Genomic DNA, 15,003 nt, shown 5'->3' on the forward strand with positions numbered 1-15,003 from the left:
TTGGAGGCTGACGGCAGAATTTCAAACAAACTGAAGAGGAATTTAAAGGTGAAAGTGCTACGCAAGTAGAAAGTGCATCAAAATAATCTAAACAGGCTGTGACGAAAGCATGAGCAGGAATGAGAAAATAAATAACTTAGCTAAAGCTCTAATAAGATGTTCACTGAAGACCTGGCACGACTCAAGAGATACTGTAGCCGATCGCTCCCCATCCGTCTTCACCAAACTGGAGCAAATCTGCAACGGATAATGGGGCAAAATCCCAAACTCCAGATGCACCAAGCTGACCCAGACTCAAAACTATACACTCAGAGCTCATGCTCATTAAACCTGAGATACTGTATTACTTTTCAATAAAAGGCCAAAACTGCATGATGAGCCAGGAAGGACTCATCAAGCTGAACTTGTGTTGTACATGTCCTCCGACGCAGTGGGAATATTGTAATTAAGGCTGCCACCAACAATTATTTTCATTATCGATTAATCTGCTGATTATCTTTTCAAATTTCTTTTTTTATTATAATTTTCAACAGCCCACGGTCACATGAGTCCAAAAACCCAAAAGTTTTCATGCAGGAAGGATGTGTGAGCATCAAATCCTCACATTGGAGAAGCTGGAACGAGCAAAAGCTTTTGCTTCAAATACATTTTTTAATGACTACTTAACAACCAAATCGAATAATTTAGTAATTTCTTTTGAAAAGAAAAGTCATTTTCTTTCAGCTCTCTGTAACAACACAAGCTTTCTCTCCTAAGCAGTTGTCATAGCAATCACAATGATGCTTGGGGAGTATGATGTCCTAGATTCATATTTGTTCTAAGATACATTTGCTGCAAACTTTAAATCTCCACTCCCTTAAAATCACTGGCAAAGTATATAGATACTGATGCAGACAACACAATCTGTTACAATCTAATGCCAAGTTTATGCTTCACTCCCTAAAAGATCCTACTGCATCTTCACATAACCCAGTTTAATGTTACCTGTTATGATGTATATGAGTCTCTCTCAAGGGCCACTGGGAGTCATCTGTGTTTAGCGTTTTACTCGAAAACCTGCGTACGCTATGAATAGTTTTTTCGATGAGATAATCTCGTAAAAAAAGATGTAAAATCACTTTAGATCAGTTTATCTTCCATCTTAGATTTCCTAATACCTATTATTATTATAGCGTATCTATCGAACAACGGGAGGCTAAAGGCAATGTTTTTATGTAGAGGAATAAATTACAGCGCTTTGTAATCATTAGGCTCATTTCTTTAAGGCAAAAAAATTGAAAGGTATTTATTGTTTGCAGATGGCAGAATTGATTCGGCAAACGACTATTTCCTTTCTTCTTTGCATGGTGAAAAACTGTGATAACATAATTGAAAAGATTCTATTCCACTGGGGGTAAAAGTCCACTTGTCCATTACTATATTGAGTATGTAATTAAACTGTCACATATTAATCCTCTCAAACGCAGCAGCAACTGAAACAAATTGTATTTTGTCAGACAAATTTCTCGCAAATGGAGAAAAGAGTGAAATGAAAGTCTGAAAATCGGGTCATTAGGAAGTCCTATTTGAACAGCATGTTAGTAACCAGAGGGAGCTAAGGTGCGGCAGCACAGAATATTAATGGATATTTGATTAAACATTCCTATATCTTTATGTGAATATCCCTCAGGCAAAGCGCTTACAGAGCAAAACAAATTAGCCTGGCAGTTATAATTATCTATGTTATGTTTTCTCCTTTTTCTGCCTGATGTGATCTCAACAACAGATGTTTTAAAGGACAGAACTAACATTAGACTTTCTGCCCTTCGGCTGACTTTCCACTTGTGTTCTCCACAGTTCATACTCCCTCTAAATCTGTGGGGCAAACACAGGATACGTCATGTGGTAATCTAATGTTTCCAGTGTTATGACAAATATTCAATGACAATTCTCAGAAAACAAATAGTGAAAGTGGCTCGAGAGTGCTGCAGCCCCCCCCCCCCCCCCCCATTCTGCTCATGCAATTAGTGCCAGTAGAAGCTGATCCCAGTCTAAATTGCTTGTAATCTCATCCAACAGCAAAGCACTTTTTGAATGCAATGTTTACTGCCAACATTTCCCACTGCTCCAAATACAAAGAGACCGGGGACCTCTAACTGTATTTTAAATGCATAGTCGATGCTCAGAGAGGTTATTTAAGCATAAGCTCATTAAATACTAAACTAAAGTGGTGAACAGTCGGATACTGTGACACTGATGGAGATACTAAGATACTGATACCCGATGAAGTGGACAAAATATGATGCTAATTGAAACCTACACAAATACAAGTACATTTTTTATATTTAGTGCTTCACACTATTTTTGTTGTACAAGATAATCGGCGATCTTTTTAGGTGGGCTGCAAGTCTGCAAGGGAAAAACAGGTAACATCTGAAATGTTTTTTGATATCTGAACAAGCAGATGAGCGTTTATGGGTTATTAAAAACATGTGTTGACCACACAAGTCAATTTACAGTATATGTCAAGAATAAGGAATTGCACACCAATTAAAATCCAAATATTTTTAGCAGATCCGGGCCTGGATCGAAAACTTTTTCGATTAAAGTTCCTGTGCAGGTGTTTCTCTTGACATGTGTTTCAAAAGCTTAGTTTGCCCACACAGTGACGTGCAGATAACTGCATCACTCCTTCCAAATGAGTCACCAATTACAACTTTAATGAAGTGATTCCACCGCAGCAAAGATGTCATATAATCATGACGTTAATCAAGACTTGATTTACTTTTGTGAGCAGCTAAAACACATGCAGACCAAGAGACGTTTTTTCTTTTGCCGCAGTGTGTGAACAAAAGGTGAGACGTATCCTTTACAACAGATGTTCATTCATTCATGCGCCTGGTAAACACCGCCAACATTTCACCGCTGCGTTCCAAATTACACTGATCATCCCAAAGGGAAACTGCAATTACAGCCGCAAACAAGATGGCTGATTGGCACAGGTGGAGACCTCATCATGCATGGATGACACCATGTTTACCGTCGCTTTTTCTTCTTTTTTTTTGAAGAAAAGAAACCATGTGCGGAATCTTGCTTTTGACCTTTTTCCATAGAAGAGGCCTGGCTTCCGGCTAATCTTTTTATTTATCTGCACATTTAGAAATGTTCACTGTACTCATATGCAGTGCAGTAAAATGGTAATGGGTTTTCTTCTATGAAAAATCTATAAATGATTCACTTCAATCACATTATATTATATACACTTGTATCACAACAAGAAAAACAATGGTACAATTCTCTACTAAGAGGAAAACAGTGTAAATACTGTTGCTGTCGTTTGAAGATTGGACACTTTAGCCCACTGCAACCCTCCATACAATGCCCCACATTGCCTGCAACTATAAATAGGGTTACTTGGCTGCCCGTCCTCACAAAGCTCCTCCGTGGCTCCTACCCCGTAGCATCGCCTGCCACAGCACCAGGCTCTGATGCAGCATGCAGCGCTGGTGGTCGACACCCCTGACTTAATGGATCACATCAACTTCACGCACTGCTCCAAGTCGTGCTCTGACCTCCGGCCTGCAAGAACTTTGCTGACTGAGGATGCGATGTTCTCTGTAGCTTGTAATCCTCTAATCTGCACTGAAAGCACACTGCACACAGGAGTTAGCGTTCCAGAGTGCTGGTGATGTTCTAAACAGCATATTTGAGGAACAGCTTTAAATATGTCCTTGAGAGAATGTGTGGTAAAAATTGACCAGTTTTGGGGGATTTTTGTCACATATTCCAGTCACTGGCTGTAGCACACTTGAATGAGGACTGGCCCCGAGAGGACTCGACTTTGGGGACATTTGGCAAAGTGTGACAGAGCGTTTTTTCTTCTTAGGAGGAGGATTAAGTTTCCACAACGCTTCAGACGTGGTGTGAAGTTTGACTTTGGCTTTGGCCAGATAGCAATGCAGATGTTTGCCACGTGAGCAGCACAGATAGAAAACCTGAAGCAACAATAGCATCAACATAATCTAGCAATATAGGAAGCTGGTCATCTGGACCATGGAGACGTTTCGCAAAGAGCGCCTGACCTCTGGCAGACGTTTCTCTCGTTACGATCGCATTTGTAATCATTTGGATTCTATTGTCTCATCAATATTCAACACAATATAAGGTTTATCAATAATAAGGCCATTAATAACGTCTTGAAAGTAAACCAACATGAAGTGAAAGGGCAAAATCCTTTCCCACGGCATCCATACGGTGGAAAGAACCTGCAGGTGTGGGCGTTTTGTTTACACCAGAAGAAGAATCATGGAATCAGGCTGTGGAGCAGACACTTGATGACAGGCAGGACCGATGACGGCAGATGTTCGGATGTGACACGCTGCACTCCGACAGCACAGCGTCAGCCTCAGAACCCGGGGAGACGAGGGTTCATACACAAGCACACATCAATACTTTGCGATCTATCGATAAAAAGACAACCCCGCACCCCGCCCTCCCCCCCATCCCATGTTAGTGCTGCTTGGAGTCAGATATGTATAAACACAGTTGGTTGGCACTCACTTGTTTGTTTGAACCACTCATTTTACATGCCATTAGATCTGAATTGTTAATAAAAATCCGTCTGGAGTTTATTGATTGGTTTTTATTACCTCATTTATTTCATGTCTTGTCTGGATTGCAATGCGCTACTAAATTATTTATGAGGTTAACCACGGTGTTCATTTGCTCTCTCTCCACACTGCTGAGGCAGTGAAGACGTATAAAGGCATTTATTCAGGCTGTATACATCGTGACATTCACTTTTGCAACATGACTGGGACGGAGCAGAAAATGTTGAGTCGTCCTGAAAGTTTTACACCAGAATCCTGTCCTCGTGTTTGTTTCGCCATTTATTTGGTTTACTGTTCAGATTGATTTAATAATTAAGTTAAGTACAGATATTATGGTTAGTAGATTCATTTTCACTACACGTGTGCGTAGCCGGCCACGCTTACCGCCCTATAGCTGCCGGTAAGAATCTCCTGTATAACCAATAGGAATCAGATTGTTCTTTGCCCTCTTCAATTATATTCCAATAAATAAACTGCACTTTATAAAACAATGCTGGAAATCACTGCTGTGCTCTGCTCTCACCTTTGACAACATCGCCCTCTGCTGGTTATGAACTGCACACGAGGACACATGATTTGCTTAAAATAATTATTTTTCTTTCAGCAGGAGGCCGCATTGAAGATTTGCTATCATGATTAACAATTGTTAATGTATTGACATGACTTCTGATTTGAATGTATGATATTGATGCATGATACGATCTAAAGAACACAAAAACACCAATGGTCAAAGATGGAACACGACATTTGATGGCACATTCCTTTACAATGATCCATCATGACGCATTTAGGTTTAGACCGTACATAATTCCTTCAGTGTGTCATCAATGAACATCATTGATTGTATCAGAGGCTTAATATACAATACAGATTGTGCTGTACTGCAAACTCTTAAGCAGCAGATATAAGCAATAGTGCACTGCTGAAATCCAATAATCCAATTTGATGCATTCATCCTCTGCTTGCCATGATGAATCACCTCTCCAGCAATGAGAGTGTCCCCGCAAATTATTTTTTGATGCTCTTGGAAAATACTAATAAAGTCCAGACGTTCCTACTCCATTTTTTTTCCCTCTGCTCTCCCTCGGTTCTCCGAGGGCTGTTTTTACCTGGCGGCTTGAAACCTTGAACTATTGCAGAATTTATTAGCACTCGTGACAACATGACAAATGGCACAATTATCTGGTTCATCATAATGTTTACCATCATCCATCCTACAATTTCAGCATCAGTCTAGAATTGACCACTCTAAAAGGATAGAACATGTTGATTTCTTCAGCAGGAAATCTTAGTCTTCCAAATCTTCTGTATGTTACATAAAGAGGGCAGATGCACCGATTGCATTAAACACTATTCGCCATAACAAAGGGACCTTGCTACTGAAAATTAGCATTGCTTCATCAATACCCAACAATTAGAGTATAAAATACTTTATTAAGTTGCACCGAAAAGTAAAATACAAGTCTCTGCATAACAAAGAAATACTTCAGATAGACTTTAAAAAAAAGGACAAAGTCAGAATTAGCCATGTTTGCTCAATACAGGTCTCTCTGCCCTGTATGCGTTTTTTATTTTTTTTAAAAATGTATTTCAGACAGCCTACTAGGTCTTACTTTCCATTTTCTATCTCGTCTTGTTCATAATTTATTTTGTATTTTTATAAATTATTATTGTATATTCTTCTTTTTTTATTATCAGCTATTTTTTTTACTGGTGAGATTTAGTCGGAGCGAGAGAGAGAGAGAAAACCCGATTACGTCTGAAACACTAGATATTCTCATAAATATCTAAACCTTTCATTCCACCAGTTTTTGACTTAAATGATCTGTCCCTCAATGTATTTCCAGTATTCTCTTTAACTAAAAGTCATCCTGGAGATATACTTTGAATTTATATCCCTGTTAAATTCAAGCATACTGCGTCTACACTCGACAGCCATCACTCCTCTTGTACACCCAGCAGCAATGTCACATGCGTGGTTTTCTGATGTTTGGCTCAAACAAATTGTTTCCACCGACTGTTTTTTTTTTAACGCTGCCCACCTTCCGTACAAATGTAAGGTGCGTTCACTGGCTCCAGTGATTCATCATCATCACCGGGTATCAGCTGTGCGGTCTGCCGGTTGATGGTCCCACGCTGTCATTCTGTCCCTCCTCCTCCTCCGCAGAGCCCTCAGAGCTGTTTACCACAGCAGCACTAAGAGAATGGAGCTCCTCCAAAACAGACAGGAGCCTCCCTGACAGGATGCAGACGGGCCAGTGTTCACATTAGTCACGTCTGTGTGAATGTGAGGATGTGCACTGACGCACGAGGAGTTAGGACACTGCTTACCGTCTGCAGGTACCCCGGAGTGACTCCTCTCTGAGGGTCTTTTTCGATGTTCTCTGGCTGCTGCGTGAGCTCTTGTATACTCACTGGTCAACCCTCTCCCAGCAGTGACAGTGGCCTGCAACAGATTCGGGTCATAAGAGGTCGTCAGCAGACATTTTTCTCAACTGTCTTCACGGCTTAAAAGAAGTCTTACCAGCAGCGGTTGTGTGTCTTTCGCCATCTCCTTCAGTTGTGTATTCTGGACTTCCCTCTTTGTGTGTTGTTGGGTTTCTGTCATTCTGTCCCGTTTCCGTGCCGCTTCTCTCTCAAACTGCCGCAAAGTCATAACTGCAAGAGACAACACAGACAGATTGAAAGCCGCGAGGAAATGCTGCTCTGTACTGTGTCAACAATTGCCATCATATCAGATCACAGTCTGCATTACAGATATGACTTCACCCCCTTATGTTAAGCTGCTGCAGGCTGAGGTAGCATGGCGCTAATCCTTCTACCTGCTTTGGTGTGCTCTCTCTTGGCAGTATTGACTTGAACCTCCATCTCTCTCAGCTTCTCAGCACAGCAGTCCTTCATCTCAGACACTCTCTCCTGCAGGGCTGAAGGGGAGACAACAAAAGCACCATTCCTCAATACAGTCTCTCTCTCACACTGAGGAACAGAATAAGATGCTGTGTTTATATGCACCACAGGGTATAAACTGGATTGATTTGCACATCTTCATTGACAAGCAAGACCTCCACAAATCCAAGGTGATTGATTGAATTCCAGATTTCTCGATTATTGCGATGCAACCACATCAAGGGCCGCAGCGCACCAAGGTGGCAGTAGCCTAAAAAGGTCAGAAAAAGCTCGAGGGAAACATTTGTTCATATCGTCGTTCGATAAAGTTCCCGCAATTTCAAACCTGAAATTAAGAGGAGATAAAATCTAATAGTGCGGATTGGATGCCTGCCTCGTTAAAGCTGCTATAATCAATACTTCTATATTACCAACGGATCCCACGACGACATGTATATGAAAGGAGTAAATCCTTTCATATACATGTCAGAGAACCCACAGAGAAAATAATCACCCGACTCTACAGTTCCCTTCTACTTTCAGGTCATTGTTTGTTTTTTTTGGCCCACAACTTTACTGTTCACCAAATTCATCAGTCTAGCACCAAACGGCAGACGGACACAGTTAGCGGCTTGCTAGTGGAAATAGTGGAGCATTTAGCAGCTAAAGAGAAATCAAGTGGATAAGACAGACTTGTCCTTTAATGCAGGTTTATAGCTAAGAAGCTGCCAAGTGGCCCCTGGAAAAACAGTAATAGGAAAACTCAGTAACACTGCCCTGATCAACTACAGTCAAGGTGCTCTTGAAAATGTCACTTAATCCCTAACTGCTCCGGTGAAGCTACCGAGGAGACCGGAGCGGCCAGGTGTGGCTATATGGAGACGGCGACGAAGGGCATTTCTGAAATAAATCGGGAGTGCTTAGTCTGCTTCCCGTGGATAAGTCGTAGCTGAAAAACACTCATGCGTCTTACGGCAGCCGACGCCTCACCGCGTTCGCTGTGCTCTTGCTGGCTGAGCAGCTCAGAGCGGAGTTTCTCCAGGTTGACCTTGCTCTCCTCCAGCTGGGCCTGGATCTGCTGCAGGCTCCGCTCTGCCTCCTCTCTGCCAGCCAAAGCCTGCCGCACCTCCACCCGGCTCTGCTCCTGCTGCCGCCGGAGTTTGCCTTCATCTGAGGAGGGTGTACAAAAGGTGAACTGAGACACATTCACTGCCAGGACACAGCTATAGCCAACAGATAATGTGGTATAATAAGGTGTTGTGACTTGTAAGGGTGCTGCTCACACTGTTCTTTCAGATCAGCCAGAGCTTTCTCGATGAGCTCCGGGGTTCTTTTGAGCTCCTGTGTGAGCTCGTCTCTCTCGTCGCACACCGCGCTGAGCTCTGTCTGAAGGTTTGTGATGCTGCAGGGCAACAAAGACAAGATAGCAGAGCAAATAACGGAGCAGAGAGTCAAGCAACTGCATAGTGTATAAAAACGGAAGCCCTAATACGAATGACTTTGCATACAAATTGTGATATATTGATGCAGTATGTCAGAAACTGATTCTTATTCATAACGCAATATTGACTCCAACCACATTAACCTCCTCTTTATCCAAACTAATGAAGCTGAAACTGAGGTTTCCTGGTTGCATGTCTGTTTTGTAAAGCAATGAGCCTTTATTTGGACAGTGTAAACATTAAGCTTATAACAACAAGTCTTACTAATTCTCTGAATTAGTGCTGAAAGGGTTCTTGGATGCAATGAATATAATAATAATTATAATAATAATAATAATAATAATAATAATAATAATAATAATAATAAATGCTCTCCAAATCTGACTAAATGATTCACAGTTAGTTACAGAATAATGAAACACCTCATTACAAAACCTCTTTTAAAGCACATAGTGACAAATACTGCCGCAGCCATTTAGAAATGCTTTGTATGCAGCCTCATGCGAGTGCTTTGATTAAAAAGCTATTTCTCTAACGTAATGTTTGACATATGCATTTGTAGGCATAAAAAGAAAGGCTTTCTCTCATTGGGTAAAGAGGGTTTATGTGAAACCTCGTACCTGTCAGCAGTTTCCTCCGTCTGTTTACTGGCCTGCTGAGCTTTCTGCAGGGCCACCCTCCTCATGGTCAAGCCTGAAAAAACAAAACCCATTGTGACTTTATTTACGGGAAATGTGCAATTCAAACTGAAGCACTGTGATCCCCCCCGTATGACTGCACCTTGTATCGTCTCCACTCGTCTTTTAGCAAACGTTAGCCTCTGGGTGAAGGTGTTGAGTCTCGCTTGAGCTGCGTCCATTTCTGCCACCTTGCTTTCAAATGCCAAACTAAACCTGTGAAGCACAGAAGAAATGTGTGAAAGTGAAGCATCGACTGCAATTACACTTTCAACATTGACAAGAACAACTGCTGTTTTCCCCTTTTGTTCGTCTAATTTACCACCTAATCCTGTCACTTTTGAATTCAGATAAATGCGTTTACCTACGAACTGCCTCCGTCAGGGCTTTTAGTTCAGCCTCTTCTCTCTCGCTGCGGGCCTTTAGCTGTGACTTTTCTCGTTGCGTCTGGGCCAAGTCCTGTTTCAATGTCTGGGAAGGAAATCACACGTAATAAAAGCACATCGTGACCAGCTGCTGTTCTTAAAAACCTTCACCGGCCTTGGAACCCAGCATAGTTTACATATAGTCAGCACCCTGTGCGCTGTGGTAAAAATGCATCAGGGTTTTATCCAAACCCTAAGCAGCACCAAATTTATTGTGCATCATCGAAATTTCGGACAGCCGCGTAAATCACATCACTTGCTCTGGTACTAACCTCCTTTCCTACTCTCTCCAGGTCCAGCTCAGCTATCCTGTCATCTAGACCGTGTTGGAGCACACTAGTGCGGTGCTGCTCCTGCTGGAGCTGCTGCTCAAGGAGTTTGACCTAAAAAAAAAAAAACCGCAGCAAAACAGTACCACACTTTTTAAACACAGTGGACATACTTCTTTTACTGTGGCATATTAAGAGATGACGATTTCCATACTTTTGAAAGAACTTTATCCTTTTCTCCTCTGAGTTCAATGTCCTTTGAGCGAAGCTGGACGCACAACTTAAACACTTTGTCTCTCCAGAGCCGAAGCACTTGAAGGCCTTCAGATTCAGTCTTCACAAGCGGGTCAGTGGAGGCCTTCAGAAACACACACATGTACGGTAAATGCACACACACCTTCAGCAAATGCGTCATAGGAGCATGGGGAATTTTGCATGCTAATTAGTCTGGTTTTCTAACTCTTTTTTTAAGAGCGATGGGTGTGTTCAGCCACCTGAATTATATGATCGGTAGCTGCTTAGTCTGCGTAGGAAGCCTGCAAGCAGCAGTGCTACTGCTCACCATGCGTTATCAGCGTATGCATGTACGATGTATTAAGTGACACTCACCTTCTTCACTATTTTCTCTTCTTGGAGGGCGAGTATCTCACTCACAGAGTTAAACCTGACAGTCAAAAGCTCTGCGGTCGTCTGAAGAGCGGCTTTCTCTCTGGTCAGCCTCTACAAAAGGGATAATGTTATTTAACAAACATAAATGGGATGAATTGCTATACTGGGCATATTCACTCAATTGATTATTCCTTTAACCTGCTGTAAAGAACACAATATTCCATTTTTCTTTCCAGTGCCATTACTTCACAGTAGGCTGATTGCAATCAATAGGGTTTGGACGGTATTCACCTGAACAGCCTCATTTAATTGTTCCTTCTCTCCTTTCTCCGGGGCAAGCTGGCCGATGTAATTTCTGAGGCTGTGCAGCGTAGCCGATTGTGTCTCAAAAGCTTGTCCCATTTGGCTGAAAAATAAACACCCCCACCAAAAATAAACACAGTGAATTTGACATCAGAGTGCAATGCATGTGTAGCGCTCCTCAGTTTCAGATCGAATGTGGCACCTTAAATGTTCTTTCAGCCCATCTCTCTCAGCAGAAACCTCCACCAACGTGCTTTTCAGCTGCAGCACTTCTGTGGTCATCGATTGAAGTCTGTCCTGTAGCTCACCGTTTGTGTTTCTCGCTGCACCCACCTCTGCACAATGGGAAGCATTCAACTGTAGCAGCTGAAGGTGAGGAAGGCCAAAGAACGGACATTTTAAAGACACAAATAATGATACATTATCTCATTGACATGGATTCTTGGATGCAGGGCCTTGAGCCGACATCACTTAAATCAGTATGTAGAAAGTTTATGAATTTGCCACAGACCTGCACCTCGTGCTTCTTCTGCATTTCCTCCAATTGTACAGACAGCGTAAGAATCTGCGACCTGCCCGTTTGAGCCTTTAGGGTGAACTCCTGGGCTTCCTCTTTGCTCCTCATTACATCTCTCCTCAGCTCGGTAATTTCTTCACCAGACTCTTTCTTTAGTCTTTCAAGCTGCAAGACACAAAACATGTTTAGAATATATTAAACTAATCACATCTTAAACGTGCACAATGAAAAGTGCCAGGTGACTGTAAGCTATTATTAAGACTACCAGACGGTACTAAAAAACATCAGACTACAGCCTGCAAAAACAAGTTACACGATGCCAGTAATCCTCAGATGATCTCTGTCAACATCCGTGTTGAAAATGAAATGTTTGTAAATAGAATTACCTGTGAGCTTATTTTCTCCTTCTGTGCAGTGCTGTGAGTGAGCTCCCTCCTGATTTGGCTGAGTTCAGTCTTAGCCCGACATAGCTCTTCCCGCATTGCTTCCAATTCGTGGCTCGGTCTGTCGTACGAAGATGATGCCACGTTAAATTTGTTCAAAATAAATGACTCATCGTTAATCTCCGAAATGATTAGTTACGAAATGTAAAAATGACTCGATTGTATAACATAAGGCATCTTCTACCTGTTCAAGGAGCTGTCTCTCATCTCTTGCCTGTGTCTCCCTGCAGTCTCCTTCAGCGCCTCCACCTGGCCCTTTAACCTCTCAGCCTCGGCCTTGTGCTTCTCTGCCTCCAGACGCCACTCAGACTCCCATCTGGACCACTGCTCTCTTCTCTCTGCACATCTGTGTTTGAGGGAATGGAGCTATTTAGGCAAGTTACCCAACACGCCACTTAACTGTTGGACAATAATGGTATTTCTGAGTATATCAAATATAGTGTGGGATACCTGTCCCTAAGGTCTGACTCGTGATCCGCAGGGTTCCTTCCTCTTATGCCATCTCCTTGTAACATCGTGATCCTATGATTTTCCCTCCTCAGTTCCAAGATTTCCTGTTGGGCCTGTGTGATGGCGAGCCATGGATTGGTGGGACTGGGATCCCCTGGTTGTGATGACGTTAGGCCTGGGTTTATCCAGGAGTTGGGTGGCAGTGTCCCTGCGATTTGAACGCCTCTGTGTGCTCCAGCAGACTGCACACTGGATGCGAAATGCGATGGTGGTACCAGGTCCTCCTGGAGATTCCCTATAAAAGCATGATATGTTTAAGTGTGTGTGCATGCCTCACCTGAGCTAAATATGTGTAGTACTAGCATCTCTATGTCCTGGTTCGGAGAGTACAAGCCACTATTGGACTGGTTCGGTGTTTTACGGCGTGACGCACTTTCCGGTCTTTTCGCAGTCATTTTCTCCATTAAAGCGTAAGTAATATTATTTTAAACAGATAAAAGTGTATAACTTTAATATTTAAAACGATATTTAGTTCGAAATGTAAGAAGTTAAACTTATGTTTACCACCATTAGCGTTAACTTAACTGAAAACATGAACTTACACGATCATTTTTAAATCAGTAATTTAAGTGCAATTTTATTGAAATGTTAGCAAAAACAACTGTCCGAACCAGGACACAATTCGGCTATATACCAATGCAATAGTTATGTTTACTCCAGACTGGACTTTAGAGAAAGTTACCAAAAAACATGACAACTTCCCTCTCCTGGCGTTAAATGCAACATACAGTATCCTTGTTGATAATCAACGTTGGTTGGAGAGCTGTCAAGTGCAGACTAACTTAGCGTTAGTTAGTATGAAGTTAGCTAGGTTAGCGTTACATTGTAGGCTAACGTTAGCTAGCGTTATCTTGAACTCAACATTTGACTTCAGGTTAGCAGCAAATGTAACGTTGAACCAAAACTGCAGTGAGAAGAAGAAACTTACTTGAAACCGCGGACGACGTAAAATCAGTGGGAACTATAAGCCTTTCTTTTCCGACGTCATGTCTCTCCATGTTCAAAAGAGAAGCTGTCACTGGAAGACAAAACTTGTAAATAAGACAAGGTGCTCTTAAGTGCTGCTTTACGTTTATTCTCCCGCTAAACAAGTTGATGGTAGTTGCCTTAGTTACAGGTTACAACCACAGGTTACAACGGGAACTCTCTGCTTTAGGCTATTTCAGGAGGCAAACTTGTGATGCTCAATTTACACGTCGGTTAAACTGCAAATACCATGTTTATGTCTATGAACTTAATGCCAATGAAATGATTTATCGAGCAAAACTGCCAAACATTACAAACGCGCAGTGCATCTTGGGAAAGATGAACCGTTTGTAATTGGCGCCCTGAGTATTGTCTTGCAGGATGTTATTTCCCTCAGGCTTCTGGTGTCTCTCACCCGTCACAAGAACCCTGCGTTGGCCATCATCATATACATCGGCTGTCGCCCAGTGTGCGGGGGCGTGTCAAGTCCACTACATAATCAGGGTGACAGCTTACCTGAAAGACCTAAATCAGGACATTAAAAGTCCAAGAACACAGAGTATTGTTGCACAGGGATGGAGCACATGAGTTTGATTGACACACGGTATTCTACAATAGGAGGTGTGTGATGGGTATAATTTCACACATATCTATATGTCAAATTAACAATGGGGAATGTAGCACTTTATTCTTCTGAATGTGGTTCCATTAGGCATTTTACTAAGATATATTATTGTGATGATTAGTGTGAAAGAGACTGTATAATTGCACCTAATGAAGTTATTGAAAGTAAACCGTTCCTTCTTTGCCTAGGACCCCCTCACCTCATGAACACCCAGGGGTATCTGACAACCAGACCATTTGTGCTTAATATTCCAGTCCTGCAGAAAAGAGAGCACAGAGCATGCGGGGCAGCGAATAAGTGCAGCTTTGAATGGTAATTGGTTATAATTTGGTTATGTAACTGAATATGTTGTTTGAGGTGCATCTATAAAGATCTTACCTCCAACTCTAAAATGAAGACCATATGACTAATTTACATTTCTCATTTGCATATTTTGACAGATTTCTGTCCTGCAGTGATGCACATTTTGCGCACACTGCATTTGTGCTGTAAATCTATAAACTGCAAACATGAGCTCACCTTCAAGTGAAGGAATGCATCTATTGCTTGTTGTATGATTGGCAGTATATTCACTATTCAGAGGGCTATAATCACATATTGCATATCGTTATATCTTTGATTTTACTCTGGCGCCTTCAGGAGTCACTTCTGTTTGCTGCTACCTATATCCTCCTCTCCACAGCTGCCGTGATCCACATTCCCCCTGGGGTTCATTAAAGTTCCATATATTATAATCTGATCT

The 15,003-nt window shown here is 42.0% G+C and overlaps 1 protein-coding gene across 1 annotated transcript; it reads right to left on the reverse strand.

The window, feature by feature from the left end:
• Nucleotides 1-6,102: 6,102 nt before the first annotated feature.
• cchcr1 (coiled-coil alpha-helical rod protein 1) lies at nucleotides 6,103-13,858 on the reverse strand. Its single transcript, XM_079172325.1, has 19 exons — nucleotides 13,599-13,858; nucleotides 12,611-12,905; nucleotides 12,345-12,506; nucleotides 12,104-12,221; nucleotides 11,712-11,882; nucleotides 11,403-11,566; nucleotides 11,189-11,303; nucleotides 10,898-11,008; nucleotides 10,503-10,646; nucleotides 10,292-10,402; nucleotides 9,959-10,065; nucleotides 9,698-9,810; nucleotides 9,538-9,610; nucleotides 8,759-8,877; nucleotides 8,466-8,645; nucleotides 7,412-7,513; nucleotides 7,114-7,247; nucleotides 6,921-7,035; nucleotides 6,103-6,825 (listed from the first exon to the last, which is right to left on the reverse strand). Exons 1-19 carry the CDS (start codon nucleotides 13,666-13,668, stop codon nucleotides 6,692-6,694), a joined length of 2,538 nt encoding a protein of 845 aa, XP_079028451.1. The 5' UTR covers nucleotides 13,669-13,858; the 3' UTR covers nucleotides 6,103-6,691.
• Nucleotides 13,859-15,003: the final 1,145 nt, after the last annotated feature.

Source organism: Pholis gunnellus, assembly GCF_910591455.1.
Source record: "Pholis gunnellus genome assembly, chromosome: 13".
In the NCBI taxonomy this organism is placed as follows: Eukaryota; Metazoa; Chordata; class Actinopteri; order Perciformes; family Pholidae; genus Pholis; species Pholis gunnellus.

Excerpts from the sequence above, each read along its gene's own strand:
- cchcr1 (XM_079172325.1), bottom strand. The coding sequence starts at position 13,668 with ATGGAGAGACATGACGTCGGAAAAGAAAGGCTTATAGTTCCCACTGAT. Across the intron at positions 12,507-12,610 it reads GAGTCAGACCTTAGGGACAG|ATGTGCAGAGAGAAGAGAGC; the intron begins GTATCCCACACT and ends CCTCAAACACAG. Across the intron at positions 10,066-10,291 it reads TGGAGAGAGTAGGAAAGGAG|ACATTGAAACAGGACTTGGC; the intron begins GTTAGTACCAGA and ends TTTCCTTCCCAG.